We start from the raw sequence: 22,894 nt of genomic DNA, 5'->3' as shown, positions 1-22,894 counted from the left end.
CTGAGCTGGCACCCACCATCCCGGTAGGGTGGCTTGAAGATGTAGCCCTTGTTGTCCAGGCTCCTCCGGTAGAAGCTGGCGTTGAAGGGCTCCGGTTCCTCCTCCCAGTCATCTGCGGCCCTGGCAGGGAGAAGCCACAGCCATGACTGTCACTGTCACCTCTGGTCCCACCAGAGATGGCCCAGCAGGAGCACATGTCCCTGTGCAGGGTGGACACTCACTTGTTAGGGAAGACACGGGTGATGCCCCCGTCAGTGGCTGCGAAGACAGCCAAGAGGCTGTACCTGCAAGGAGAGGGGCGGGGTACGCCGGCCATCAGTGGGGCTTTGCTCTGCCCCCACAGCCCATGCCAATCCTCATCTGTCCCAAGAAAGTGCTGCCCACCCTGGGCCATCTCCCCTCCACCTACGTGTTGAGGTCCTGATCTTTCCAGACTTGCTCCACCAGCTGCTGTGTGATACCTGTGTCCAGGATCAGGTTGTGCAGGAGGAAATTGTCGCCTTGGGAGTTGGAGAAGAGGAGGTGAGAGCTTACCCCATGAGGGCCACCCATGTCCCCTGCCCTGCCCCAGCACCCACTCTGCAGCAGCTCCCAGGACCCCAACCCCAGCACAGTTTCTCCCCTGCTCCATCTCCCCCTTCACCCCCAACCCCATCCACCCTCAGCCACCCAGCAGCCCCTCCACCAGCCATCCCAGCTACTCACACTGCTTGGAGTCTGGGGTCACCTTTTCCATGAGGGCAATAAAGTTTTCCAGGAACTCGGTGTTGTTATCCGACAAGTCGAGGTCTTTGCAATACTCTCTGGGGTTTGGGGGACAAGGTTTGTCGTTCGTGGGGATGGAAAAGGTAAGGTCAGTTCTCCCCCAGGGATGGTAAGGTGGGGGCGGGCCATGCTGCCAGCACCCAGGCTTGACAGGGACACAATGGTGGTGACGTGCCACCTCTCCTGGGAGTGTCACCCTGCCAGGGGAACTGGCTGTGGGAATCTCTGCAGACTGCCCTGTACTAAGCCCCTGATGCCTGCAGTGCCACCAGAGAAGTGTCACCGCAGTCACCAGGTCTGTCACTGCCACAGGCACTGAGGTGCCATCACCTCTGCCAGGTTTGATGGATCCTGGTTTGCCCAGCATGGTACAACGCTGAGTCCATCTCTCCCCATACTGGTGGGGCTGCTGGTGGGACTGGGTGCCTCTGACACCGTACTTACCTGCAGGGCCAGATGGGCACCGCTATGCCCACCCTGCCTTGCCCCTGTGGCACCCCAGGATTTTGGAGCTCCATTGTGGGTGCCAGCAGGGATTTGCCTTGGGATTCTCTACAGCTGCGCTGGCAGCACCAGGCAGGCACTCAAGGCCATACCCGTGCCCATTGCACAGATGGTTGGGTGCTGGCTGAGCCCCAGCTGCTGGAGATGGGTGCTTGCCCATGGGCACCACAGGCCCTGAGACACTCCTGCGACAAGCAGTATGGTGGGTGCCATGTCCCTGCTCCAGTCTGGAGCACCCTGAGCACAGAGTCCGAGCCCCAGCGATGCCAGGGACAGCTGTAACCTGTTGGTCACCATGAGGTTCTGACTGGGTGGCACAGGTCAGTGCCACCACAGCGTGCCAAGAGCCTCCCATCCTCAGCAGTGTGGCTGGCTGTGAACAGTGCCAGGGTGCTCAGGGCTCCCCACTCACAGCTCCTCTGCCAAGCTCCCGACTCTGCCAAAAACCTCATTAAGAGGACAAACGTTGGAGCAAAGGGTGGCAGGGAGCATGCTCGCAGGGCAGCTGAAAAAGGTGAGGCACCCTGCCCAGCTCAGCCTGGGCCCTCAGCCCCTGTTCGGGGGGGAACAGCCACCTAAATATCTCCACCGACACACACAGATACAGGTACTCACACACCCACGGGGGACGGGGATATACGGTTTCTGAAAATGTCCAGCGGCCCGTGGGCGCGGCAGCACCGGCGGCAGATCATACAGTCGCCCTGGGTGCCGGGCACGGCCCGGCACACGGCCCTGCCTGCCCTGCCCACGCCAGGCAGCCCCACCGCGGCGAGGGAGCTCACAGAGCCGCTCTGGGCACACCCAAGGGCTCGCCCCGACTCCCACAGCCCGCTGTTTTCTCCAGCTGCACAATCTGCAGAGAATGGACACCGAGCCCACCACTGCAGCCTCGGCAGCACAGTGGGTGCAGGCCCACCCCTGGGGGCTCGGGCATCCCCTCCCCAGCCATCCTCTTGGTGTGCCTGCAGGCCAATCTGCAATAACAGCTTTTCTGTTTCTCATTCACACTCTGCTGGAGCTCCCATGTGTCCTGGACTTCACCCCCACTGCCCAGCAGAGGCCTGAGGACTCAGCTCCCCAAGAGGCCGGGGCTGGGCGGTGTCTGCACACCCCGGGCTGCTCACCCAGACTCGGTGTGTGAGTGCTGCTGTGCGCCCAGAGGAGGGGGGTACTCGCAGGTGGCCGTGCTGACCCCCAACCCACTGCAGTCCCCAAAAGCTGCACTGGCAAAACATCCCCAAACAGGACGTTTAGCTGCTATAATGACCTATCAGCAGAGAGGTGATTAGCTGGTGATGTTAATTAGGGCTGGTCAGAGATTGCACTGCAGTAGCTGGAAGGGTGGAGTGCTGGCAGAGCCATGGGGCTCCCCAAACACCCCACTGAGGGAGCGCCCTTCATCCCTGCTAGGTGACAACACCGGGTAGCATGGCCCACGGGAGGGGACAGGGGCCACTATGCTGTCCTCATGTCCCCAAACCTCCTGGGCATCCCAAATTTGAGCTGCAACCTCCCCTTCCTTCTCCCTCCCCACCCCGCAGCCAGCACGACTGTATGATGCCGCTGCCGGCCCCTGGCTCGGCAGGGATTTTCAGAAACTATACCTATATATGCACGCGCAGAGGTCGGGCTGCACCGGGTGCATATATATAGATATATATATATATACTGTGCTGGATGCAACCGGGTGGCGCGGCGGGGCCGGGGTCCCGGCGGCAGCCCCGCGGCCGAGCGGGCACACGACACACACAGCCACAGGGCACGGGGAGCGGGGACAAGGCACGATGAGGCGAGGATGGGGCGATGGCGGGGGCGGCAGCGGGGCCGGGGCGGATGCACACCTCGGCAAGCGCACACGCAAAGCTACCTGGGAGCAATGAACACATGTCCCTCCGACTCAAAGCTGTTGGGCAGCAGGTATTCAAAATCTGCAACAGAAAGGGAAGGTTATCCGGCGGGGAGCGGGGATGGGGGTGCCGGGGGCCAGGAGGGAGAGAGACGGACAGAGAGAGAGAGAGAGAGAGGGGAGGGAACAAAAAAAAAGAAGAAGAAAAAGGCATTTGCTGCTCTTAGTAATAAGAGAGGAAGGAAAAGGCCGCTCTGCTGTTGCTGGCACCGCACGGGAAGGAAGGTTAGAGCCAAATCAGGAGAGGTTTGCCCATCTCGGCTCAAATTTGCTCAGTCGCGGGCTGAAGGCGTGCGGGTGCGCCCGCGCGGCCGGCACGCAGGGACACAGACACACACACATAAATATATGTGCGCACATGTATATATATATATATATATTTATATATGCATGTTCGGGAGGGTGGGGGACGTCTCTCTCTCGGGGGAGGGGTGGTGGGCGAGGGCAGGGAACCACATGCTGCGCTCCTGGCCGTAGGAAGATCACCAAAACACTCGGTTGTCGGGAGAAAAAAATAAAGGGAGTTTTCAGGCATCAACATGGCCAGAGGGGAACCTTGCCGAGGACAGTCCAACCAGAGGCTCCCGCCCTGCTGCAGGGCCGTGCAATGCGCTGACGGGCTCCGCTGACGGGAGCCGCTGCCCCCTCCCTCCCCGGGGCGGTGGCACCGCAGTGGGGACAGGGACCCGCTCGCCAGCGCACTCTGCTTGAACAGGGGGTGCAGCCCAGCAGCTTTGGGGGTCTCTGGGAATGCCCCCAGCAGAGGAGACAGAGGATGCAGGGCTCAGCTCACAGGGGCAAGCTGGGTCAGGGGGTGCTGGAGGGTGCTACAGAACACCCCTGGGACAATGTCTCCCCCACGACGGGCACCGCCACCCCCCTGCCCTCCCGCCAGCTCCTGGGGCATTGCACGGCACAGCCAGAGGTTGGACTGTTGCTCTCTGAGGGCTGGAGGCAGGGGCTGGGTACAAGCCGATGAGAGGAAGAAGAGGAGGAGGAGGAGAGGAGTACAAAACACTCGTATTTGGTCCATCAGCATTGCCATCACAGGGGCGCTGGGAGGAGGCAACTCAAGGCTGATAGAACAGGGCTGAGGGTGACACTTCCACCTCCCCACTGTCCTGCCCGCCTGGCCCTGTCCCCCACAGCCCCTCCTGTGCTGCCGTGCCCCACAGCCTGTCCCTGCCTGTGCCAGGGAGGGGGTGCTGCCAGGCAGGCTGCTGGTGGGTGCCGTGTGCTGGGGGCTGTGTGGGATGGAGAGTGGTGGCAGGTCCCACGGGGACCGCGTGTGCTGGGTGTCCCCTGGCCCACGGTGGGGCTGTGTGGGAGCTGTGGCTCAGGAGGCCCCTCTGGCACTGAGGGAATGCTGTGTCACATGGGTGACATCCTGCTCCACTGTAGGGGAGACCAACTCCGGCACCTGGGCCTGCCTTGCTGGGACTTTGGGCTCAAACTTGGCTGCTCCCAGGGGCACAGATGGCACCAGGACACTGCACCATGCCACGCTGGTCCCCAGGGCAGGGGGGACGGCCACCGAGCAGCTGTGGGGGCGGGCAGTGTGGCACCCCTGGGCTCAGCCATCCCGCGTGCCCCTGGGGCCAGGCTCACCTGTGCAGCTGGGAGGCACTGCCCACATGGTCCCACCCCATCTCTGCAGAGGGTTCCTGCTTGTAGGCTTTCCCAAAAAGCATGGCCCAGAGGCTGATGGCAGTGGCGGGTCCCCCACCTGCCCTCCATCCCTGCCACCTTTGGGTGCCCACCCCACAGCCCCCCGTTCCCTGCACAGCCCTATCCCTTTCAGGTTGAGTTGTCTTGGGAAGGAGGAAGCAGAGGAGGCAGGTGAGGGGGAGAAGGAGTTGGAGGAGACGAGCGGGAGAAGAGGAGCAAGAAAGGGCAGCACTGGGGAGGAAGAGCAGGGCATCCAACTAGCTACAAAAAACCTCATGGATCGAGAATGGCGGTTTCATACGAGATCAGCTCTTGAACGATATCGAACCAGGTTTGGGAGTGATGTGCAGGGAGGGAGTGGGGATTTTCGTGACAAAGCTCTCATGAACAGAACAAGACATGTTGCTTTCAAATAAGGGGGAACTGGAGGAGAGGAGGAGGAAGAGGAGAAGGAGAAGGGAGGAAGGGCGAGTTGGTGGCGGTTTGCAGGTTCGGCGTGGCAAACGGGCAGGGAGATGGGCAAGCAGGGGGCTGGGGGGGACTGGACACGGGGCAGGGGTCGGGGTGGTGAAGGTGAGTGGTCTGAGACTGAAAATACTTGCCCTTGATTTTGATGTTTGGTACTGTGTGAATCCACCATAGAGAGAAAGCAAGAAAAACAACAAACAAAAAACAACAAACAAAAAAAAAAGGGGTTGGGTGGAAAGGGGGAAGGGGGGCACAAACAATATTTTATTCAATCGGCGTTTGAATAAAAATATTGTGTATTATAATCATACCAAAAGGAAACCTCTTGCAAAAAACGACATGAAGAAAAGAAAACAAAAGAAAAACCCAGTAACAAAAGGAAAAGAAAAGGCCACAGTGAAATAAGAACAAAAAAAATGCAAAGATATAACTAGAGAAATATATAGATATATATTCAATACTCCAAAGGAAAATGAGAAGCAGTAGCAAACAGTTGCAACAGTCTTGATATCAAAATGTCCTCACTGAGTCAGGGGGCATGCACGGCACAGTGGGCAGAGCTGGGGAGGACGGGGACATCCCCCCTCCCGGGGATGGGGACAGCCTGGCCTTGTCCCCACAGGGACACAGGGCTCCTGCCCGTGGATGGAGGGGGTGGCAGGGGCTGGGTCTGGAGCAGGGCTGGGGTCGGGCCACCAGGGTGGCCAAGGGGGGGAAACAGGGGGAACTGAGGGGGGAGGGGAAGGGTCCAGTTCTCCCATGGGGGAGAGGGTCCCTGGGAGCAGCGTGGACCTGAGGGGGGGAAAAGGCTTGGGGGTCAGGGGAAAGAGAAAGAGAGAGAAAGGGGGGCCAGGCTAACACACATGTACACAGATTAATTCCAAACAAAAATCCAAACCAACCGAAACCGAACTCATAAAAAGAATAAATGGCTTAAACCAAAACCAAAGTATCGTAATAAACCAAAGGAAATGAAAGAGATCCATGCAAACTTCCCCAGGCTCACAAATTAACTGGCTGCTACAGCGCCATCCCTCGTCCCCGGGAGGCCAAGAGGCAGCGCCTGCCTGCAGCCCCGGGCTGGGCTTTTGGGGTGCACAAGGACCAAACCCGGCCCCCCGGGGCAGCCCAGGCAGGCAGCTGGCTTTCCCTCTGTGCTCACCTCTACTCACGCCTCTCCTAGCTTCAGTTTTTCTCTTTATTTTGCCTCTCACAGTGATCCCTATGACTGTTCTCAAGTCTTTGCTCTGTTTCTCCCCCCGACAGCCATGGGCTGGTGTGGGGTGAGGGGGAGTGCGAGAGGGCAGCAGGGAGAGCCAGGGGCTACTTACACTTCACTTGCAGGATCTGGTCACTGAGGTTGGCCTGGATGTAGTAGGTACTGTAGGGAGGCAGAACCAGCCCCAGGCTGTGGAGAGGGAGAGCAGACACCTGGTGTAAGGCTTTACAGCCACCCAGAATCCTTGGCCAGCTCCCAATCCCTGCCTGGCACCTGCCAGCAGCAGCCCCACTGGCCTCCTGCACAGCCTGCTGCATCCTTCTCTCCAGGAACTGCAGCCAGCGCTGTCCTGAGGCATCCAAAGTCATCCCCAGAGCACCCAGGGTCATCCTGGGGTATCCAAGGTTATGCCCAGAGCACCCAGGGTCATCCTGGGGTATCCAGGGTCATGCTCAGAGCACGCAGGGCTGTCCTGGGGTATCCAGGGTCATGCTCAGAGCACCCAGGGCTGTCCTGGGGTATCCAGGGTCATGCTCAGAGCACCCAGGGCTGTCCTGGGGTATCCAGGGTCATCCCCAGAGCACCCAGGGTCATCCTGGGGTATCCAGGGCTATCCTCAGAGCACCCAGGGCTGTCCTGGGGGCACCCATGGGCACAGAGGTTGGCACATCTGCCTAGCCAGGCCTGAGATGAGCAGGATGTGCCAGCCCAGGAACCAAGGGAGATGCATGTGGAAGAGCAACACGACATCCCTGTGAGGGAGGAAGGCAGGAAGAGACACAGTCCATGAAATAAGGGACAAAGCCTTGGGAGCCATGGGAGCTTTCGTCCTACAGATGTGTCACCCTGTGTCATTGTCCCCTCCTGACCAGTGCTGCTTGGCTCCAGAGGGATGACATTATGGGGACATGACTGGGACTGCACTGGGGACACCTGGCAGTGCTGGGTAGTGGCTGTGACCCCTGCCAGTCCCTCCTGAGCTGGGTGGTGAGGAGGAGGAGGGCACACTGGGCAACAGGGGCCCACATGGCTCCTCCCAGGATGAAGGCAGCGTGAGTTGAGAAATGACAATGTCAGGGTCTTTCTTACACATCTGCTGGTCCAAATTGGTGCAAACTGGGTAATAAATGCAGAACTTTGCTCTCCTCTGGCTCTAAAGACACTGTCTGTGCTGCTGGATGGGCACATGTCACTGTCACCCACCCTAGAGCAGGCAGGGACCTGCATGAGCCCCTGGCTGGGCAGACAGGGCTGGCAGGGGTGTCACTTGTCTGACCCCTTGCACGCCAGCCCTGCAGCCTGTCTGGAGTCCTGGGGACTGTGCCCAAGCTCTCCAGTGCCTAACACAGGCAGGCAGCCCTTTCAGGAGTGCCCTCCAGCACATCACTGCCTGTGTGCAATGATGTGACAGTGCATTTGCAACCTCACAGCCCGTGGGACACATCCCTGGTGGCCTTGGGGACTTTGGGAGCTGCAGGCACAAGCCCCCAGCCCTGTGCTGGTGTGGGTGCAGCCAGTGCAGGGCAGTCTGGGTGCCCTGGCAGTGACACTCACCTGTAGTTGGTGCTTTTGATGGGAGCCCACGTGTAGGTCCGGAACACCTCATCGATGTATTGCTGTGGGTCAGAGGGAGCCAGTCAGGCCTGGGCACTGCCAGAACTCTGCTGGCTCGGTGCCACAGGGCCCTGGCTCCCAGCCTGGTGCCAGACACAGCCCCTCATCCCCACTGCCACTTCTGGTGCTCAGCACAGTGACACTTTCAACCGTGCCCCTTCCCCTGCGGTGTTACCTCGTCCAGGGACTTGATGAGGGTCTTGATGAACCTCTGCCCGTCATTCCCATCAATCATGCTTCTCCGGATCTGCGGGACACAGAGGAGGCAGCTGAGGGCCACAGAGCCCAGCCCTGCACCTATGGGCACCCATCCCAGTGGGGTGGCCCTGGGGACCCATGGGAGCAGCCTGGGGAGGTTCCTGATGCTGGCAGGGGACAGTGACCCAGCTCCTGTCCCCACCGTGGCTCCATGGGAGCTGAGCCAGGACCCTGAGGAGAAGACTTCACAGGGCAGGTTGGAGGGGCTGAGTGCCCTTTGCATCTGCAGAGGAAGGGGCCAGCCTGTGCCCCAAAAGCTGCCCCTGCCCTGGTCTGCTCACCTCCTCCTTGTTTTCATCCTCCAGCTCAGCATCCAGGAAGTCCAGCGTCACTGGCTCACGGAAATTGATGATCTGCAGGAAGAAAGGGAGAGCCAGGGAAGGGCTCAGGGCTCCCACAGTGGCTGCTGAGCCCAGACTAACTCATCACAACCCCCACAATGAAGTCCTAGGGCCCCTGGAGAGCCATGTGTCCCTCTGGGCCCCTCCTCACCTGGGGCTGCAGGTTGGGGTGCAGCAGGACGTAGCCGTTCAGGTCGATGGCGAAGACGTAGCCATTGGCCCCCAGCTGCAGGAGGACAGGAGGAGGGTGAGGCTCACCAGGGGGCTCTGTGGCATGACACCCTGTGCTGGAGTGATCACCCTCACCTCTGCAGGCAGAGCTTGCTCCGTGTCACCCCCAGGGCTCAGCCCATTCTATTCCATTTATTTCTATTCTCAGGACAATGCAATCTCCCACTGCCCGGGTGAGAGTTTGGCTCTGGATTTTTCCCACTGCTCCTTTCCCCAGGCCTGTAAGGTTTATCCCCTGCTGACCCTGCAAGGGTTTTGGCTCTGCTCTGGGTCCCAGAGCATCACACAGCTTTGATCCCTGCTCTCCTGCCTGTCCCAGTCCCTGCCTGCACCCACGGTTCCTGCCAGGTGCCAGTGCTGCTGGAGGTGCTCTGGAGTGCTGGGGCACAGTTGGGGCTCCCATCAGAGGGGTTCCACACCAGGATCAGGCAGTGCAGGGCAGGGACAGAGGGGAAGGGGCCCCACGCACGTTGTAACGAGGTGTCAGCCTCTTGATGTCATTGAGAGCCACATCGATTCCCATCACACCCAGGATGAGCTGGTTCTGGAAGAAACGCAGGGAGGGAGGTGGATGGGAGCAGGGCTGTCACTGCCACCACCAGCCCAGGGACAGGGAAACAGCAGGACAGACTCTTCTCCCTCTGGGGACGTGTGGGTCAGATTTGGATACTGCAGGGGCACAGTGGGATGTACCAGCCCCCCAGGAGCCCCCCATGGGACACTGCACCCCCAGGGACTTGCACCTCTCAGCTGTCCCAATTGAACTGTGAGAGCTAGCCAAGGCCATTTCAGATCCTGGGGATGGCAGTCACCCCTGGTGCCACTGCAGGGAGGTGGTGCAGAGCAGGCAGCACCCCAAGGATGCCAGTGTCCCCCCTGCAGCCACACACACATCACCAGGGCACCTTTCCCACCCCACAGTGGCCCCACACCAGGGCTCCCAGTTCAGCCAGGGCAGGGGCAGCGGAGTCTCCTACCTTCCTGTCACTGCTGTCCTCTGTCAGGTTGAACACTGGCAGCGTTCCTGTCACCACCAGGCCCAGCCCCTGCACAAGCACAGAATGATGTCCCATGGCCCCTCACTGGCCTCGAGACCCAGAGCAGCAGAGGGACAAGGGAGATGGGGCATGTCCTGTGCAGGACCCTGGGGCTGGTGTCTCCATCCACCTGCACCCCGGAGTTCTGTGGGACCCCAGGGTCAGCGTCCCTAACAGCACCATGGGGCTGGAGTCCCCACCCACATGCCCCTTGGGGCTGCAGGGGACCCAGGGGTGGGGTCCCCACATGCACCTGGGCCTGTGGGGGACCCTGGGGTTGGGGGTCCCTCCCTGCACCCCAGGGCTGGGGGGTCCTTACCAGGGCATCCTGGTAGACATTGGTCCACTGAACCTGCTTGGCTCGGTTCCCAGCCAGCACCATGGGCCTGCCCAGCACATCCAGGTACTCCTGCAGGGACACAGGAAAGGACGATGTGGGAGCCAGATGCCTCCTTGCTCCAGCTTGGTGACACCCTTGTCCCTAAGCACACCCCAGGAATATTAACAGGGTGAGCCCCCCAGCTGCAGGCTGAGCCAGGGAGGGGGCTTGGCAGCCACCAAACCTGGGGTACTGGCTCCAACTGGGACCCCTGCAGGCCCAGTAAGATGCAAACAAGGTGCTGCTCACCACTGGCCGTGCACAGGCAGGGCAGGGGCTCCCCAGGCAGCACCAGCAGAGCCCACAGCCCCCAGCCATTCCCGGGCCTGGATGGCTCCATCGTGTCTGGACCATGTCACTGCTCTCTCCCTGGCTGCCATCTTCTCCTGGGGCAGGCTTCCCTTTTCCTCACCTCGCCAAGGAAGATCTCTGGGCAGGGAGGCAGCCCCGGTGCCACAATGCCAGCCCTGCCCTGAGGGGATGCTCTGCTCTGGGACCCTCACCACTTGCCCTCAGGGGCACATCCCATAAAGAAAAGGGGCAGGAAAGAGGCAGTGAGAGGAGGTGTGGGGCAGACATGACTGGCCCTGCCCACGCTCAGCTCTGCTCTGTGCTGATTAACGCCTGATGTTTCATAATTAGTCACTCAAAAGGCAGCAGGTCCGTGGGGAGCTGCAGAAGATGAATTACTTATTTCAACAGCGCAGGGCCTGGCTGAGGGCTCAGCTCGGCTCCCCAGCTTGCTGCCACAGTCACTGCCAGCCCGTGGGCTCTCCCCAGCGGGGCTGGGGCTGCCTGAACCCGCCCCCGGGCAGGGCAGCCCGCGGGGGCTCTGCCTGCCTGGCTCCCGCCCGTACCTGCGTGTTGATGCGGATGGCGCCGATGGAGGGGATCTCGAAGTAGTAACCTTGGAAAAGAAAGAGAAAGGCAGCTGGAGATCCAGTCTGGCTGCCCTGCTGCCCATCCCTGCAGGGCTGCAGCCAGTGCTTTGCTGGTAGTGACGCACACTGGAGCCGAGGGGTGAGCCTGGCACCCTGCAGCCCCCGTGCCCCTGGTGCCAGCCCCGCTCACCTTTGTTGGCACATGCCATCCACTGCAGCGGGGTCACGTCGTAGTTGTGCTGCCCCACGGAGAAGGTGAAGACCCGCACCTGTGGCAGAGCATGCACTGAGGGCCACGCACTGGGCACCCTTGTTTTCCACACCCAGTGCTCCCAGTGGATGACAGCCTCTCCGGGCACAGTGTGGCGTTGCCTGCCATGGCCCACTGAGTGTGTAAAAGTGGGCAGAAGAGTCCTGAGAGTGCTGGCAGCAAGGGAGTCCCTGTCTCCTTGCCTGGCCCCAGCTGGTTCTGCCCTTCAGCATCACTGTGTTGGCTCACGCCACCTACCTCAGTGCTCCTTGCTCCTGGAGGAGTCTGTGCTTTCTGAGGGTGATACATGAGCCAGAACCCCCCCACCCCACAGGTTTCCAGGTACTGGGAAGCAACTGGGACCTTCCTGCTGGTTCATCTGCCTGCCAGCAGCCCTGTCCCCATGCTTGGGGTGTGCTCCCTTCAGGGCCAGCATTCAGGGAGCCCACCAGCCCCGTTCCCTCCCCAGCATCCCACAGTGTGCCTGGCCCCACACCTCCTCCACAGGAAAGTGGGAGCCAGCTACAAACCCATTAGCAGGGCAGCAGCTCCAAGCAGGAGCGGGCTGTTGGGGAGGGAGGATGGCGAGGAGGCAAACGGAGCAGAAGCCAGCAATGGAGCTGGAGCAGCCGTTTTCCTCGGTGGTAAGCAGCCCCAGCCCAGCACACAGCCCCACAGCCTCTCACCGTCTTATTGGGCCAGTTGTACTTCTCAAAGACATCCTGTACTCGGTCCTCACCGCCGTCCGTGAACATCATGATCATCTTGTTGCAGTTGGCACGCGTGATGTTGGACTGTGGGGCAGACACAGCACCTGAGGCCACACCTGGAGCCAGCAGTGCTGGGCACAGGCACAGCCTGGCCCCAACCCATCTCTTTTCCCAGCCCATTTCACTGGCGAGAGGGTGAATGGGCAGGAGGGACTCTGTCAGCTGGGGAATGACGTTGTGGCTAATGCCACTTGGCACTTAATAGCACCATTCGTCTTTATTTTGCCTCTGGCATGGTGTCTGGTTTGTTCTGGCCCCTTCACCCAGCCCTGCTAACTTTTAATAACCCAGAGAGGAGCAGCACAGCAAAACTTTGGCTACAGCATCCCTGGAGATGGGACATCCCTAACATTGAGCAGGAGCACAAGGAGCCCTCAGCACAGAGCAGCAGCCAGGAGCTCTGAGCTGTGCCATTGTCCCCAGCACCCAGAGGTGCAGCCTGTTTCCCAGCCCGCGGCCCAGCCTCTGCTCACGTTCTGCAGCTGGTCGAAGGCGTACTCAAAGCCAGCCTTGTAGTCTGTTGTGCCTTTGGCCACCATCCCCTGCACGTCCTCCTTGAACACCTTCTTGTTCCGGATGTTGGCCTGCACCAGGTGCTTGAAGCACGACACCGGCTTTGCCTTTTCATTGAACTGGGAGGTGAAATGGAGGGGAGTGGGTCACAGAAAGGGGACAGGGCAGACACCAGAAGGCACAAGCCACTCATCACGCTCAGCTCTCATGGGCAGCAGGTGACCCAGACGTGTCCCACATCCCAGGGAGGGCTGATCCTGAGGCTGAAGCTTGGCTTGGGACAAACCCAGCTCTGAGCTGTGTGGTGCAGGAGCTGGGGATGCAGGGTTCACCCCACTTCTGCAGGACCCCCAGCTTGTGCAAGCAGCCGTGCTGTGCTGCTCTGTGCCACCATCAGGAGCAGGTGCTGCCTCTCACTTACGGCTTCATTTAGTGGCAATGGGGCCCATTCATTAGGGGAGCAGTGATCCAGCTACGAGAGCCAGGCCAGACACTTTAATTAGTGCTGGCTTGCTGGTGCCCAGACAGGGGAGGGCTGGCAGGGGCGGGGCACCCAGCCACGCAGATGTGGTGGCACGGCCACTGTGCTGCGTGAGGCCACCAGCTGGTGACACAGCCACGGGGTGCAAGGAGTCAGTGGCTGCTGATGGACAGGTGGTGGCTGGGTGGGGTCATGCAGGAGCATCCCTGCCAAATGCCCCATGATGGGGGCAGCTTTTGTGTGCCAAGCCCTGAGCAGCCATTTCCTTACTTATGTGGGTGGTTAAGAAGATAAAAAATGATATTTCTGTCTGCAGGGCCCTTAGCAAGGTGTGTGTGGGGGAAAAGAGTTCCTGTGCTGGGGAGCTGGAGGTGCCTGGGGACACAGCCCTTCCGTGTGCCCCATGGCACTCACCGAGGCCACGTTGACATAGTCATCATCTGAGAGGGTGTCCAGCATCTCATACACCGAGGTCTTCATCAGCTTGAGGGTGAGGCCGCTCACACTGCCACTCCTGCAGGGGACAGGGCTGCTGGGGGCTTGGCAGCGAGGCAGCACAGGGCTGTGCCACCCCACACAGCCTCCCTGCAGCCACTGCTGGGACAGCACCTGGGTGAGCTGTGTCACCACCCTGGCCTAAGCCAGCCATGGCCCCCACATGTACTCACACGTCCACAATGATGACCATGTCCTTTGGGGAGGAGGCACCTTGGATGTACCTGTGGGGTAAGAATGGGGTCAGCAGGGTTGACTCATCTTGGGGGGACCCTGACTCTGCTGGGTGCAGTCAACAGCAAAGCCCTGCCAGGGCACTGGGGGGCTGTGCTGGGAGCCCCGGGCACCCGGGGCTGTGGTGACCCCATGGCAAGGAGCAGGATGGGGTGGCTGTGGGCAGGTGGAGGCAAGGACGCAGCTCCTGTGGCACGGCAGATGGGCAGCGACTGCCGCCCCGCACCGTGTCAGCCTAATGAGCTCTAAATGCTAAACTCTTCCATCATCGCAGGCCTTTCCTGCGTGCTGATTATGCTGACACACACATCCATATTAAGATGCTATTTACCCCCCTGGTAGCTTCAAAGGCCAGGCTGATTAGGTTATTTTTAGCTACGAGGAGGAAAAATAATAACACTACGTAAATCTTCCCCACTGAAAACAATTAGGGAACCCTTCCTCACCCCTTGAAGCAGCCGGTCCTGCTCCAAGCCCTGCTGTGCCATCCTGTGTGGGAGGGGTGGCACAGTGCTTAGCACCCCTCCCATCCCATCCCAGACACGGCCAGGCACAGCCCCACCTCGCCAGCCCAGCGCAGGAGGCGTCATCCTGCTGTGGCTGAAGGCCAAGGGAACCTCATTATTGGCTCGATCAGGATCAGGCCTTGTGTGAATTAATTAGTGTGTCATTAGTATCAATTACTCACCACTACTGGGGAGGACTGGGGAAGGGGCAGGCTCTGATTGTTAATCCCAGGGCCTGATGTTCCCTAATTACGAGTGATTGCCCGGGCAGGACGCAGGATGCTGGCACACACGGGCCCTCCTGACATGGGTGCAGCATCCCCCAGCACCCTCCTCTGGTGCTGGAGTGCAGGACAGGCAGGTGCCCATGGGCCATGAGAGGAGGCTCTTGGAGCCTGCCCTGCTCCGGGGCTGGGCTGCTGGTGCAGCACAGAGCCCAACTAAGATGCTGCCCGTAATGGGTTGTGGCAGCACATCCATCTCCGGCCCGGCGCAGATGAATACCCTGGGCTCGGCAGGCGACGGCTGTGGCTAATGGGGCCATTCATCAGGGGAGGGGACGGCAGGGGAGGGGTGCCCGTGGCTGCAGCCAGGATCGTGGCCCTGGAGCAGTGAAGGCTGAATCCTGCACGGGACCCCATCCTGAGAGCAGGAGAAGACCTCAAAAGGGGGTTCCCCCAGGTGTGTTGTCCCCCAGCATGAAGAGGGCTGATGCTCCCCCATAGCTGGGTGGGCAACCAGGTGGCCAGCGTGGCTAGTGGGCAGAGAGCTGGGCTTAGCTGGCCTCAGTAGCCCCCATACAATCAGCAGCCCCCGCCTCAAGACAGCCTTCTAGTCCCTGCTCTGCAATAACCTAAACAGACATCCCTGCAGGAACAGTTAATAATTAATGTGGAGCAATCAAAGGCAATTAACCACAGTAGCAGGGCCATTAATTTTCTGACAGGGAGAGGGGGCAGCTCTGGATGTGGGCAGGGGATGATCCTTTGGGATACAGGGCTCCCTGGACTGTGCCAGAGGTCTGTGCCCACTCTCCTCTCCATGACTGCAGTTTCAGGCACAAAGTGTGGGCAGGATCGCTCCCCCAGCTCCAGCTGATAACCAGCACTGCCACACCAGCACCTCCAGCTGGGCTAGGGGGAGCCTGTTCATCCCATGGTGTGGGCTAAACTCAGCTATCACTGAGCCACAGCCTAGCGCTGCCTGCCTGTTCCTCTCCCCATCCTCCCAGCTCACGCTTTCCAAGCTAGTTGTTATCTCATTTGGATGGGAATGCTGGCCAGGACTGAGTGCCAGCAGCCATGGCTGTGCTGAGGGGCACAGGGTTCTCTCCACACTTTCATCTGCACCCAAGGATTTATCTCTCCATCCTGCTCCTCTTTCCCAGGAAGAGGTAAGGGGAGAAGGAGCCAAGTGCCACAGCTCAGATGGCCTTGCCTGTGTTCTGGTGTCCCTTTGCCTGTGCCAAAATGAAATGAAAAGGGGAGGGAGCTGATTGCTCCCAGCCAGGACCCTCCTCCCCGCCCAGCACCCCCTTACCAGGGCCGCCGGCGCACGTCATAGAGGTCGATCTTATTGGGGGCTCTCCAAGGGGTGGCTGTGGGGAGAAGGCAGGTAGTGAGCAAGGCAGGGCTGTGCCAGGGTGGGGACATGGGGACATAGGGACAGAGCAGAGAGATGCCCAGGGCTGAGGCAGCAGCAGGCTCAGGTGGGGAGCTCACACCAATGGTTGTGGCACAGCAGAGTTCCACGTGTCATGCCAGGCCCAGGGGGTTGCTCACCAAATCTAACAGTGAGAAGGGCCCTGGCTGCCCCTGGGCACAGCCCCTGTGCCACAGCCCCTGAGTGCCACGGCCCCTGTGTGCCACAGCCCCTGAGTGCCACAGCCCCTGAGTGCCACGGCCCCTGAGTGCCACGGCCCCTGAGTGCCACAGTCCCTGTGTGCCACAGCCCCTGTGCCACAGCCCCTGTGCCACAGCCCCTCCCTGCCACGCACCGGGGTAGTAGCGGGTGACGCCGGTGGCGCTGCCGAAGACCTGCCAGAGCAGGGAGGGATCCTCCTTGCGGTTCTCGATGAACACGTCCTCCAGGGCCTGCGTCCAGTTCAGCTCGTTGAGGATGACGGTGGCTGAGGGGCACAGAGACAGGGAGGGTGGGTGGAGGGAGCAGCAGAGCCAGGGGTGGGCTGAGGGGCGATGGGGACTGCAGTGTCCCCAAGTGACGGCAGGGAGGGAGAGGTGTGTCCCCTCTGCCCCGTCCCAAGAAGAAGCCCATGGGGGCTTTCCAGCTTCTCCTGCATCCCCTCGACACTGTCACTTCCACAGGGCTCCAACACCACCCTGCTGTCCCCTGTCCCCAGAGAAATGAGCCACTCCTTAGAGCTCCCCAGAGGGCTCACTGTCCCCTCTGCTGTGGAGCACACACAGCCATCACTGGGGACAGCTGGCCTGCCATCTCATCCCCTTCCCAGCAAAACTCCCTGTGCAAGCCTCACTCCCTGGGGACAGTCACCAGCTGGGAAACCCAAGGCTTGTGTCCCCACAGGCTACGTGGAGCCTCTCAGGCCCACTCTGCATTCCCACTGGCCCTGCACCTGACACAAAAGCAATTAAGATGCCGACAAACAGCAGTTTTAAATTATTCAGCTATTGAAGCAAAAGATAAGCTGCTGGCAGCCCCAGCCTGTGATTAATCAAGGGGGGCTGGCAGAGCAGGGGGGGCAGTGTGGTGTGGCAGGTATGGGGCTGGCAGGGAGCTGGGCACCTCCCTGTTCTTGCAGGGACACCCCAAATGCTGTGGGAAGGGAATCCCACGATCCCAGGGTTGCCCCAGGACTGCAGCATGGATGAGCCAGTGGTGGATGCCACTGCAGGAGAAATGAGCCAGCACCACCCTGAGATCAGGCACTGATCCCTCATGGGGGATCCTCAATGCATTTTTGGGGTGCAAGAACCTTCAGGAGAACTCCATCTCTTTGGCATAGGGCAAAACAACCCAGTGTGGCGCTGCAGGGGAGCCAGTGTGCATTTGAGGAGTATATTTAGCTCTCCTAAGCCGTCCTCCCACTCTTGTCCCTTCTGGAAACACCATCATCGCCCATTCAAGCCTTCCCTGTGGTCCCAAGGCACTGGCAGAAAGCGGGGAGGTTTCACCCAGGATGAATCCTGGATCCCTCTATGCCAGCACAACTGCTGAAGAATTGTCTTTCCCTCAGGCAGCCATGCCTTCAAGCCATGATTTACTCTATCCGTATCTCCCCAGCCATTCCTCAGCGCTGTGCCCACACAGTGCTGTTATGTGGGCACTTAGGATGATTTCTTGTTTGGCTCTGACACAGGATGTGGTTTTTCCCAGGAGAAGTGGCTGTGAGCTGGCTGCCAGGCTGCTGCCTGCCTGGAGCAGCCCTGGGCAGCTGCTGCCAGCCTCAGCTGGGCACTGGGCTGGGCCCTGACACATCCATGATATCCCTGGCAGCACCTAACACATCCAGACCCTTGGGGCCCATCAGCCACACCAGTTGCTTGTACTGAATGCAACTCATATTGTCCCTGTGCCCAAACACAGACCTTAAATTATCTCTGAGCATGAATGCAGCCCCTACACCTTCTCTGGGCATGGATGTAGCCCCCATATCATCCCTGGGAGCAAATACAGTTCCTACACTCTCACCATGAGCACAGTGATGACGCTGTGTCCATGGCTGGGATGGCTCCTGTCCCTCTCAGTCAAGGCCAGAGCTGCCAGCCCCGCTGGTACCATCCCTGTCCCTATCCCCATCTGGTCCCTGTCCCTATCACAGAAAGCCCGGCCCCGCCCTAGCCGCGAGCGATTGCATATTTAATTAAAAATGTCACAGTAAATAAAACACATATAGGATGTAATTTGCGTGTGTAGCCAGGGGTGACAGCGGCGGGCGTCGCCGCGGGGTTTAATTAGCGTGGCAGGCAGCGATAGCGCCTCTGCGCCGGTCCCGCCGGGCCGCCCACAGCCCTGCAGGGACTCGCAGTCCCTCTGCGGGGCTCGCCTCGCTCCCGGCTGGTGTGAGCAGACCCCTCCCCGCACCCTGGGGCCCGATCCCTGTGCCCACACACTCTGTGCCCCTTTCCCTGCACTGTCACCCCCCAGTGCCACATCCCCTCTCCGGCATCCCTCTCCGAGCAGCTGTGAGTCCCTGCAGCGCGTTCATCTCCAGCCCGCTCTCGTCCCAGCGCTCACTGGGGTGATTTAATGTGGCCGCGGCGGGGCTCCAGCCGTGGCCGGCGAGCAGGGCTGAGGAGGCACGAATATTTCACCCTGGGCAGCCCACCCGGCTCGCATGATGTGCTTCATTAGCTGTCCGCCCTGCGCTAGCTGGGTAATAAAACTAATTGCAAATTCCTAATCCACCGCTGTCTCCGCGGTGAGATCACTGCCGCGATGCGGCTCGGAGCACAGCCGTGCCCGGAACGAGCCGTGCGGGGCACGAATGTGAGCTCGGCCCCATCACCACCATCAGGAGACCCAGGGGACCTCAGCAAGTGCCACTGACACAGAGGGGTGGGGACAGTGGTGTGGGGCAGCTGGGGACGCCCACGACAGCAGGGTGTGGGCGCAGGATGCGGCCGGCGGGTGCTGGAGCATGCCCGTCCATCGGGGAGCGGCCCCAGCTCGGAGCCGAGCAGCCACTAGAGGGAAATGGAGACCGACTGTCCCCGTGTGCCACCGCAGCAGGGCGAGGTACCGGAGAGTTCTGAACGCTCAGGGACCGTCTCACCGCTCCGTGGAGACTGAAGCTGGTGTGGCACATCCTGGCCCACCCATCCTGGCCCGTCCATCCACGCTGCCCGCTCCCGGGCTGGCCCAGCAGCCCCATCCCCGTTTCAGGAGCAGCCTGTGCCCTCCGGCAGCCACAGGGGCACGGCCACAGGGCTGCAGGGGCTTCATTAGCTGTGGGGTGGCATCAGGCTCTCCTGCAGTCACCCTTGGGTGCTTTCCTGCGGGACTGCAGCTGCTTTTTCTCCCTTTCCATGACCTCAGCCCCAAGCAGGCTGGAGACAGGCAGCATCTCTGCTTCACCCTCTGCCACAGCCCAGCCATGTCTCAGTCCCTCCTACAAACAGGTCGGTGCTACCTCTGTAGTTGCTCCTGCACAGAGCTGCTCCATCCCTCTGAATGTCTCTGGTGCCCCCTTCGAGCCTTCTCAAGCTTTGCTGGGCTCTTCTGCAGGAGGATCGGAGCCACTGTGTGGGCACTGCTGAGCTTTACCCCGTGCCATGATCACCACCTCTCCTTTGCTCCCCATCCCTTTCCTAATCACTCCTAATCCCCAGTCTGCCTCTTTTGCTTGTGCTGAGCTCTCGAGACTCCCTGGGAGGGTCACATTGTCACCTCGATCCTGATATGGTGACTCTGCCTTGTTTCACTGCCTGCCTGTCTGGGAGCCAGCCTGCCCTGGCACAAAGATCCATTTGGGGCACCCAGAGGTGATGGTCCCTGGAACTGCAGTGCTCCAGGCAGGAGAGGTGGATGCCCAGCCAGGCAGCACGAATTGGAGGGGGCGAGGAGGGGCACTCACAGCCTTTGTAGATGTCCGTGGGGATCTGCACGGCGGCGTATGAATAGTTAACCTTGGTCTTGAAGTTGTCATCATCAGTGAACTCCAGCTTCAAGGAGTTGGACTTCTCCCTCTCGATCTCTTCTCCATCAGGATCGTCCTGGGGAAGGAGCAGAGCACACGGGGTCACCCAGGGCTCCAACCCTGGATGGACACTGGGAACACCTCCACGTGAAGCCCATCACCAAATGCTTCGTGGGGGAGACCAGCCCTGCTGGATCTTGTGTGGATTTGGCCTGCCAGGAGTGGGTGGGCGCAAAGGCGAGCACCAGTTACCCCCCGCCTCTCCAGCTTTGGTAGCACAGCAGGTATTAAATCAGACATAGGGAAAAAAAATCAAAAAAGGGCCTTGAAAATCAATTAGCAGCAAAAGGCAACTATCAAAGAGCAAATTAAAACAGAGTACAGCTTAGCGCTCTGTCAATAAGCAATGCAAACAATATTTAATTATGGTGGAGAGATGGCGAATTCCCCACTGCTGGTGCTGGAACACATTTCCTCACCTTCCCAGCCCTCCTCTCCATTCCCCAGCCCTGCTGCCAGCACGGCACTGAGGGTAAAATCCTTCTGGAAGGGCAGGCAGGGCTGAGCTGGTGCAGGCAGAACAGCTGGGTGGTTGCAGACGGGACAGGGTGGGAGCTGAGGCATGGGGCCATGGTGGGAAGAGCAAAAACGGGGGTGGGCTCACTGCAGAGCTGGAGAAATTGGCTCTGCCACCCCACCAGGAGCAAAGAAACCTAGGAGAAGGTGCTGGCTCTGAGCTTCCCCACGAGCCCAGCAGCTGGGGAAGGCTGTTTGCAGCCAGCTGGGAGATGCTCAGGAAAGGAAGGAGGGAGAGGAGGATGCTGCAGCACCTGCTCTTTGTGCTCCTGGAGCTACATCCCTGCTGAAGAGGGGCAGGGACACAGAGCTGCCTGTGCCATACACAGGCAGGGACAGGCAACAGTGCCAAGCCCAAACTGGAATAGACACCTGAAGGGAGGCCCCATGCTGTCCACAGCAGAGTACCACAACAGCAGGGAACACAAGAGATAGGGGACGGTCCCATCCTGCTGTCCTCAGTGGCCCACTGTGAGCATCTCTCCCACTGGCCAGGCTGCCCTTGACAAAACCCAGGGAACAAAGACCTGAATTTTTCACAGGAAAATCCATATATTTAAAGGAAAACACAGCGTTTGGAAAGTAAATGATTAAGCTTGTTTAACGCCCATCCTGGCCCCCTCCCCATTTCCCCTTCACGGATGACAGGGAGAAATGTCACCTCCCCTGCAACACCTCCAGCCAGCCACTAAGGTGGTGACATTCCCATGACATTGAGAGGAGTGGCCAAACCATTCGCCACAGCTCGGGAGAGTAACAGGATTGATATCCAAGGGTTGGGTTTAATTCCAGCCGAGGGATTGTGAGTGTAAACACACTGCCCAGCCGACCCCGGCACGGGGGCTCCAGCTGCCCAGAAAGATGCTGAACTCAATTACACCTGCAGTAGCCAAGCAGGAGGCAGGCAGGGACCGCTCTGAACTCCCTGGAGCCACGTCTCCAAGATCAAAATCAAGATTATGCTCTCAATTTTACATAAATCTGGAGAAAAGGCAAAAAAATGCTGGAGCCCCTGCAAAGCTGCGATGCTGCAGCAGGGCTGGCACTCCGGCTGCGTGCCAGGCCACGGGCTACCCAGAGAGGGGATCTGGTCACAAACCTGCTGTCCATGGGGCTCAGCTCTCTGGGGGAGAGCACACAAAACATTCATCCCTGCAAACCTCTCCGAGCACCAGACAGTGATACAGAGGTGCCTGCTGAAAACAAGCTTTGGGATAAAGCCGTGGCCTGAGGGCATCTGCAGCACTGAAAACTCTGCTTTGACACTAAACCCTTTTTTCCCTCAGCCCAGCAAATTCCTGGTGACAGCTCCCCATCCCTCCCCATCTCAGATCAGCAGGGCGCCCTGCCACAGCCCATGTGCTGCCCCTGTGACCACCAGCAGCTGGAAAATCCAACTCTCCCTCTTTCCCCCACGCTGGCATGGCTATTCCTCACTTCATCGGAGCTGGAACTACTGTATATAATTACTGCTCCTCTGTTTATCATTATTCCGTGATCTCACCCACTTCTGAGGGGCTCATTTGTATGCTGCCAGGTTGGGTGCTGTCTGGCTGCTCTCATTCATGGAGCTGTGAAGAGGTGCATGTACAGATCTTGGGGACAAATATACAGCTATCTATACGTGGGGCACTTTGTGCATCACTGACACCTATGTGGCAAACAGACCTGCAGAAAGAGCTGATGTTATCCAAGCTACGTTTGCCCTTTATCCATAAATCTCCCAACCTCAACTGAGTTATTTCTGTTTAAGCAAGGCTGAATTTGGCCCCTGAAAGGGGGTAATTTCCAGCCACATGAAGGCAGGTGAAGCTGTCACCAGCCCAGGCAGGGAGGGGAGCATCTGGAATAGAAGGAGACACCTTGGGAAGGCCAAGGGAAGAAATTCTGCATTAAATTGAAATTAGAGCAAAGCAGATGATTCACGTTCTGAATTTACATCGGTTTAACTGTGAGCATCCCGGGAGGCCCCCAGTCAGATCTTGCAGCATTCCTCATCATTACGTTTCAAAAGAACTTGGAAACATCTATTTATCTGTTACAGTATGTACAACATAACGCAAATAGATGCTACAGTTCGAATATATTATTTGCTACACACCATTAGAAATCGACTCCATGGCAATATATCAATATGATACGTATTTACTGCTTCAGCAAGAAGTCATCACTCCCCGA

At 59.4% G+C, this 22,894-nt stretch overlaps 1 protein-coding gene across 1 annotated transcript in view; it reads right to left on the bottom strand.

Annotated features, from left to right (window-relative positions):
* Positions 1–22,894, bottom strand: part of CACNA2D2 (calcium voltage-gated channel auxiliary subunit alpha2delta 2) — a 211,145-nt gene that overhangs the window by 5,550 nt on the left and 182,701 nt on the right. Inside the window, exons 6-27 of the mRNA XM_063411373.1 lie at positions 20,078–20,216; positions 16,520–16,651; positions 16,063–16,120; positions 13,957–14,007; positions 13,703–13,802; positions 12,768–12,926; positions 12,211–12,318; positions 11,465–11,543; positions 11,251–11,300; positions 10,334–10,423; positions 9,955–10,023; positions 9,447–9,521; positions 8,898–8,972; positions 8,687–8,758; positions 8,323–8,394; positions 8,088–8,149; positions 6,646–6,722; positions 3,140–3,200; positions 706–803; positions 410–500; positions 222–284; positions 17–120 (exon numbers count right to left, since the gene is read on the bottom strand). Coding sequence (XP_063267443.1) covers positions 17–120; positions 222–284; positions 410–500; positions 706–803; positions 3,140–3,200; positions 6,646–6,722; positions 8,088–8,149; positions 8,323–8,394; positions 8,687–8,758; positions 8,898–8,972; positions 9,447–9,521; positions 9,955–10,023; positions 10,334–10,423; positions 11,251–11,300; positions 11,465–11,543; positions 12,211–12,318; positions 12,768–12,926; positions 13,703–13,802; positions 13,957–14,007; positions 16,063–16,120; positions 16,520–16,651; positions 20,078–20,216 — 1,885 coding nt within the window. The remainder of the gene's footprint in view (positions 1–16; positions 121–221; positions 285–409; positions 501–705; positions 804–3,139; positions 3,201–6,645; positions 6,723–8,087; positions 8,150–8,322; positions 8,395–8,686; positions 8,759–8,897; positions 8,973–9,446; positions 9,522–9,954; positions 10,024–10,333; positions 10,424–11,250; positions 11,301–11,464; positions 11,544–12,210; positions 12,319–12,767; positions 12,927–13,702; positions 13,803–13,956; positions 14,008–16,062; positions 16,121–16,519; positions 16,652–20,077; positions 20,217–22,894) is intronic.

Source organism: Prinia subflava, chromosome 14, assembly GCF_021018805.1.
Source record: "Prinia subflava isolate CZ2003 ecotype Zambia chromosome 14, Cam_Psub_1.2, whole genome shotgun sequence".
Classification (NCBI taxonomy): domain Eukaryota; kingdom Metazoa; phylum Chordata; class Aves; order Passeriformes; family Cisticolidae; genus Prinia; species Prinia subflava.
Note: the sequence above shows the minus strand (reverse complement) of the source record. Positions and strands in the feature narration are given on the sequence as shown.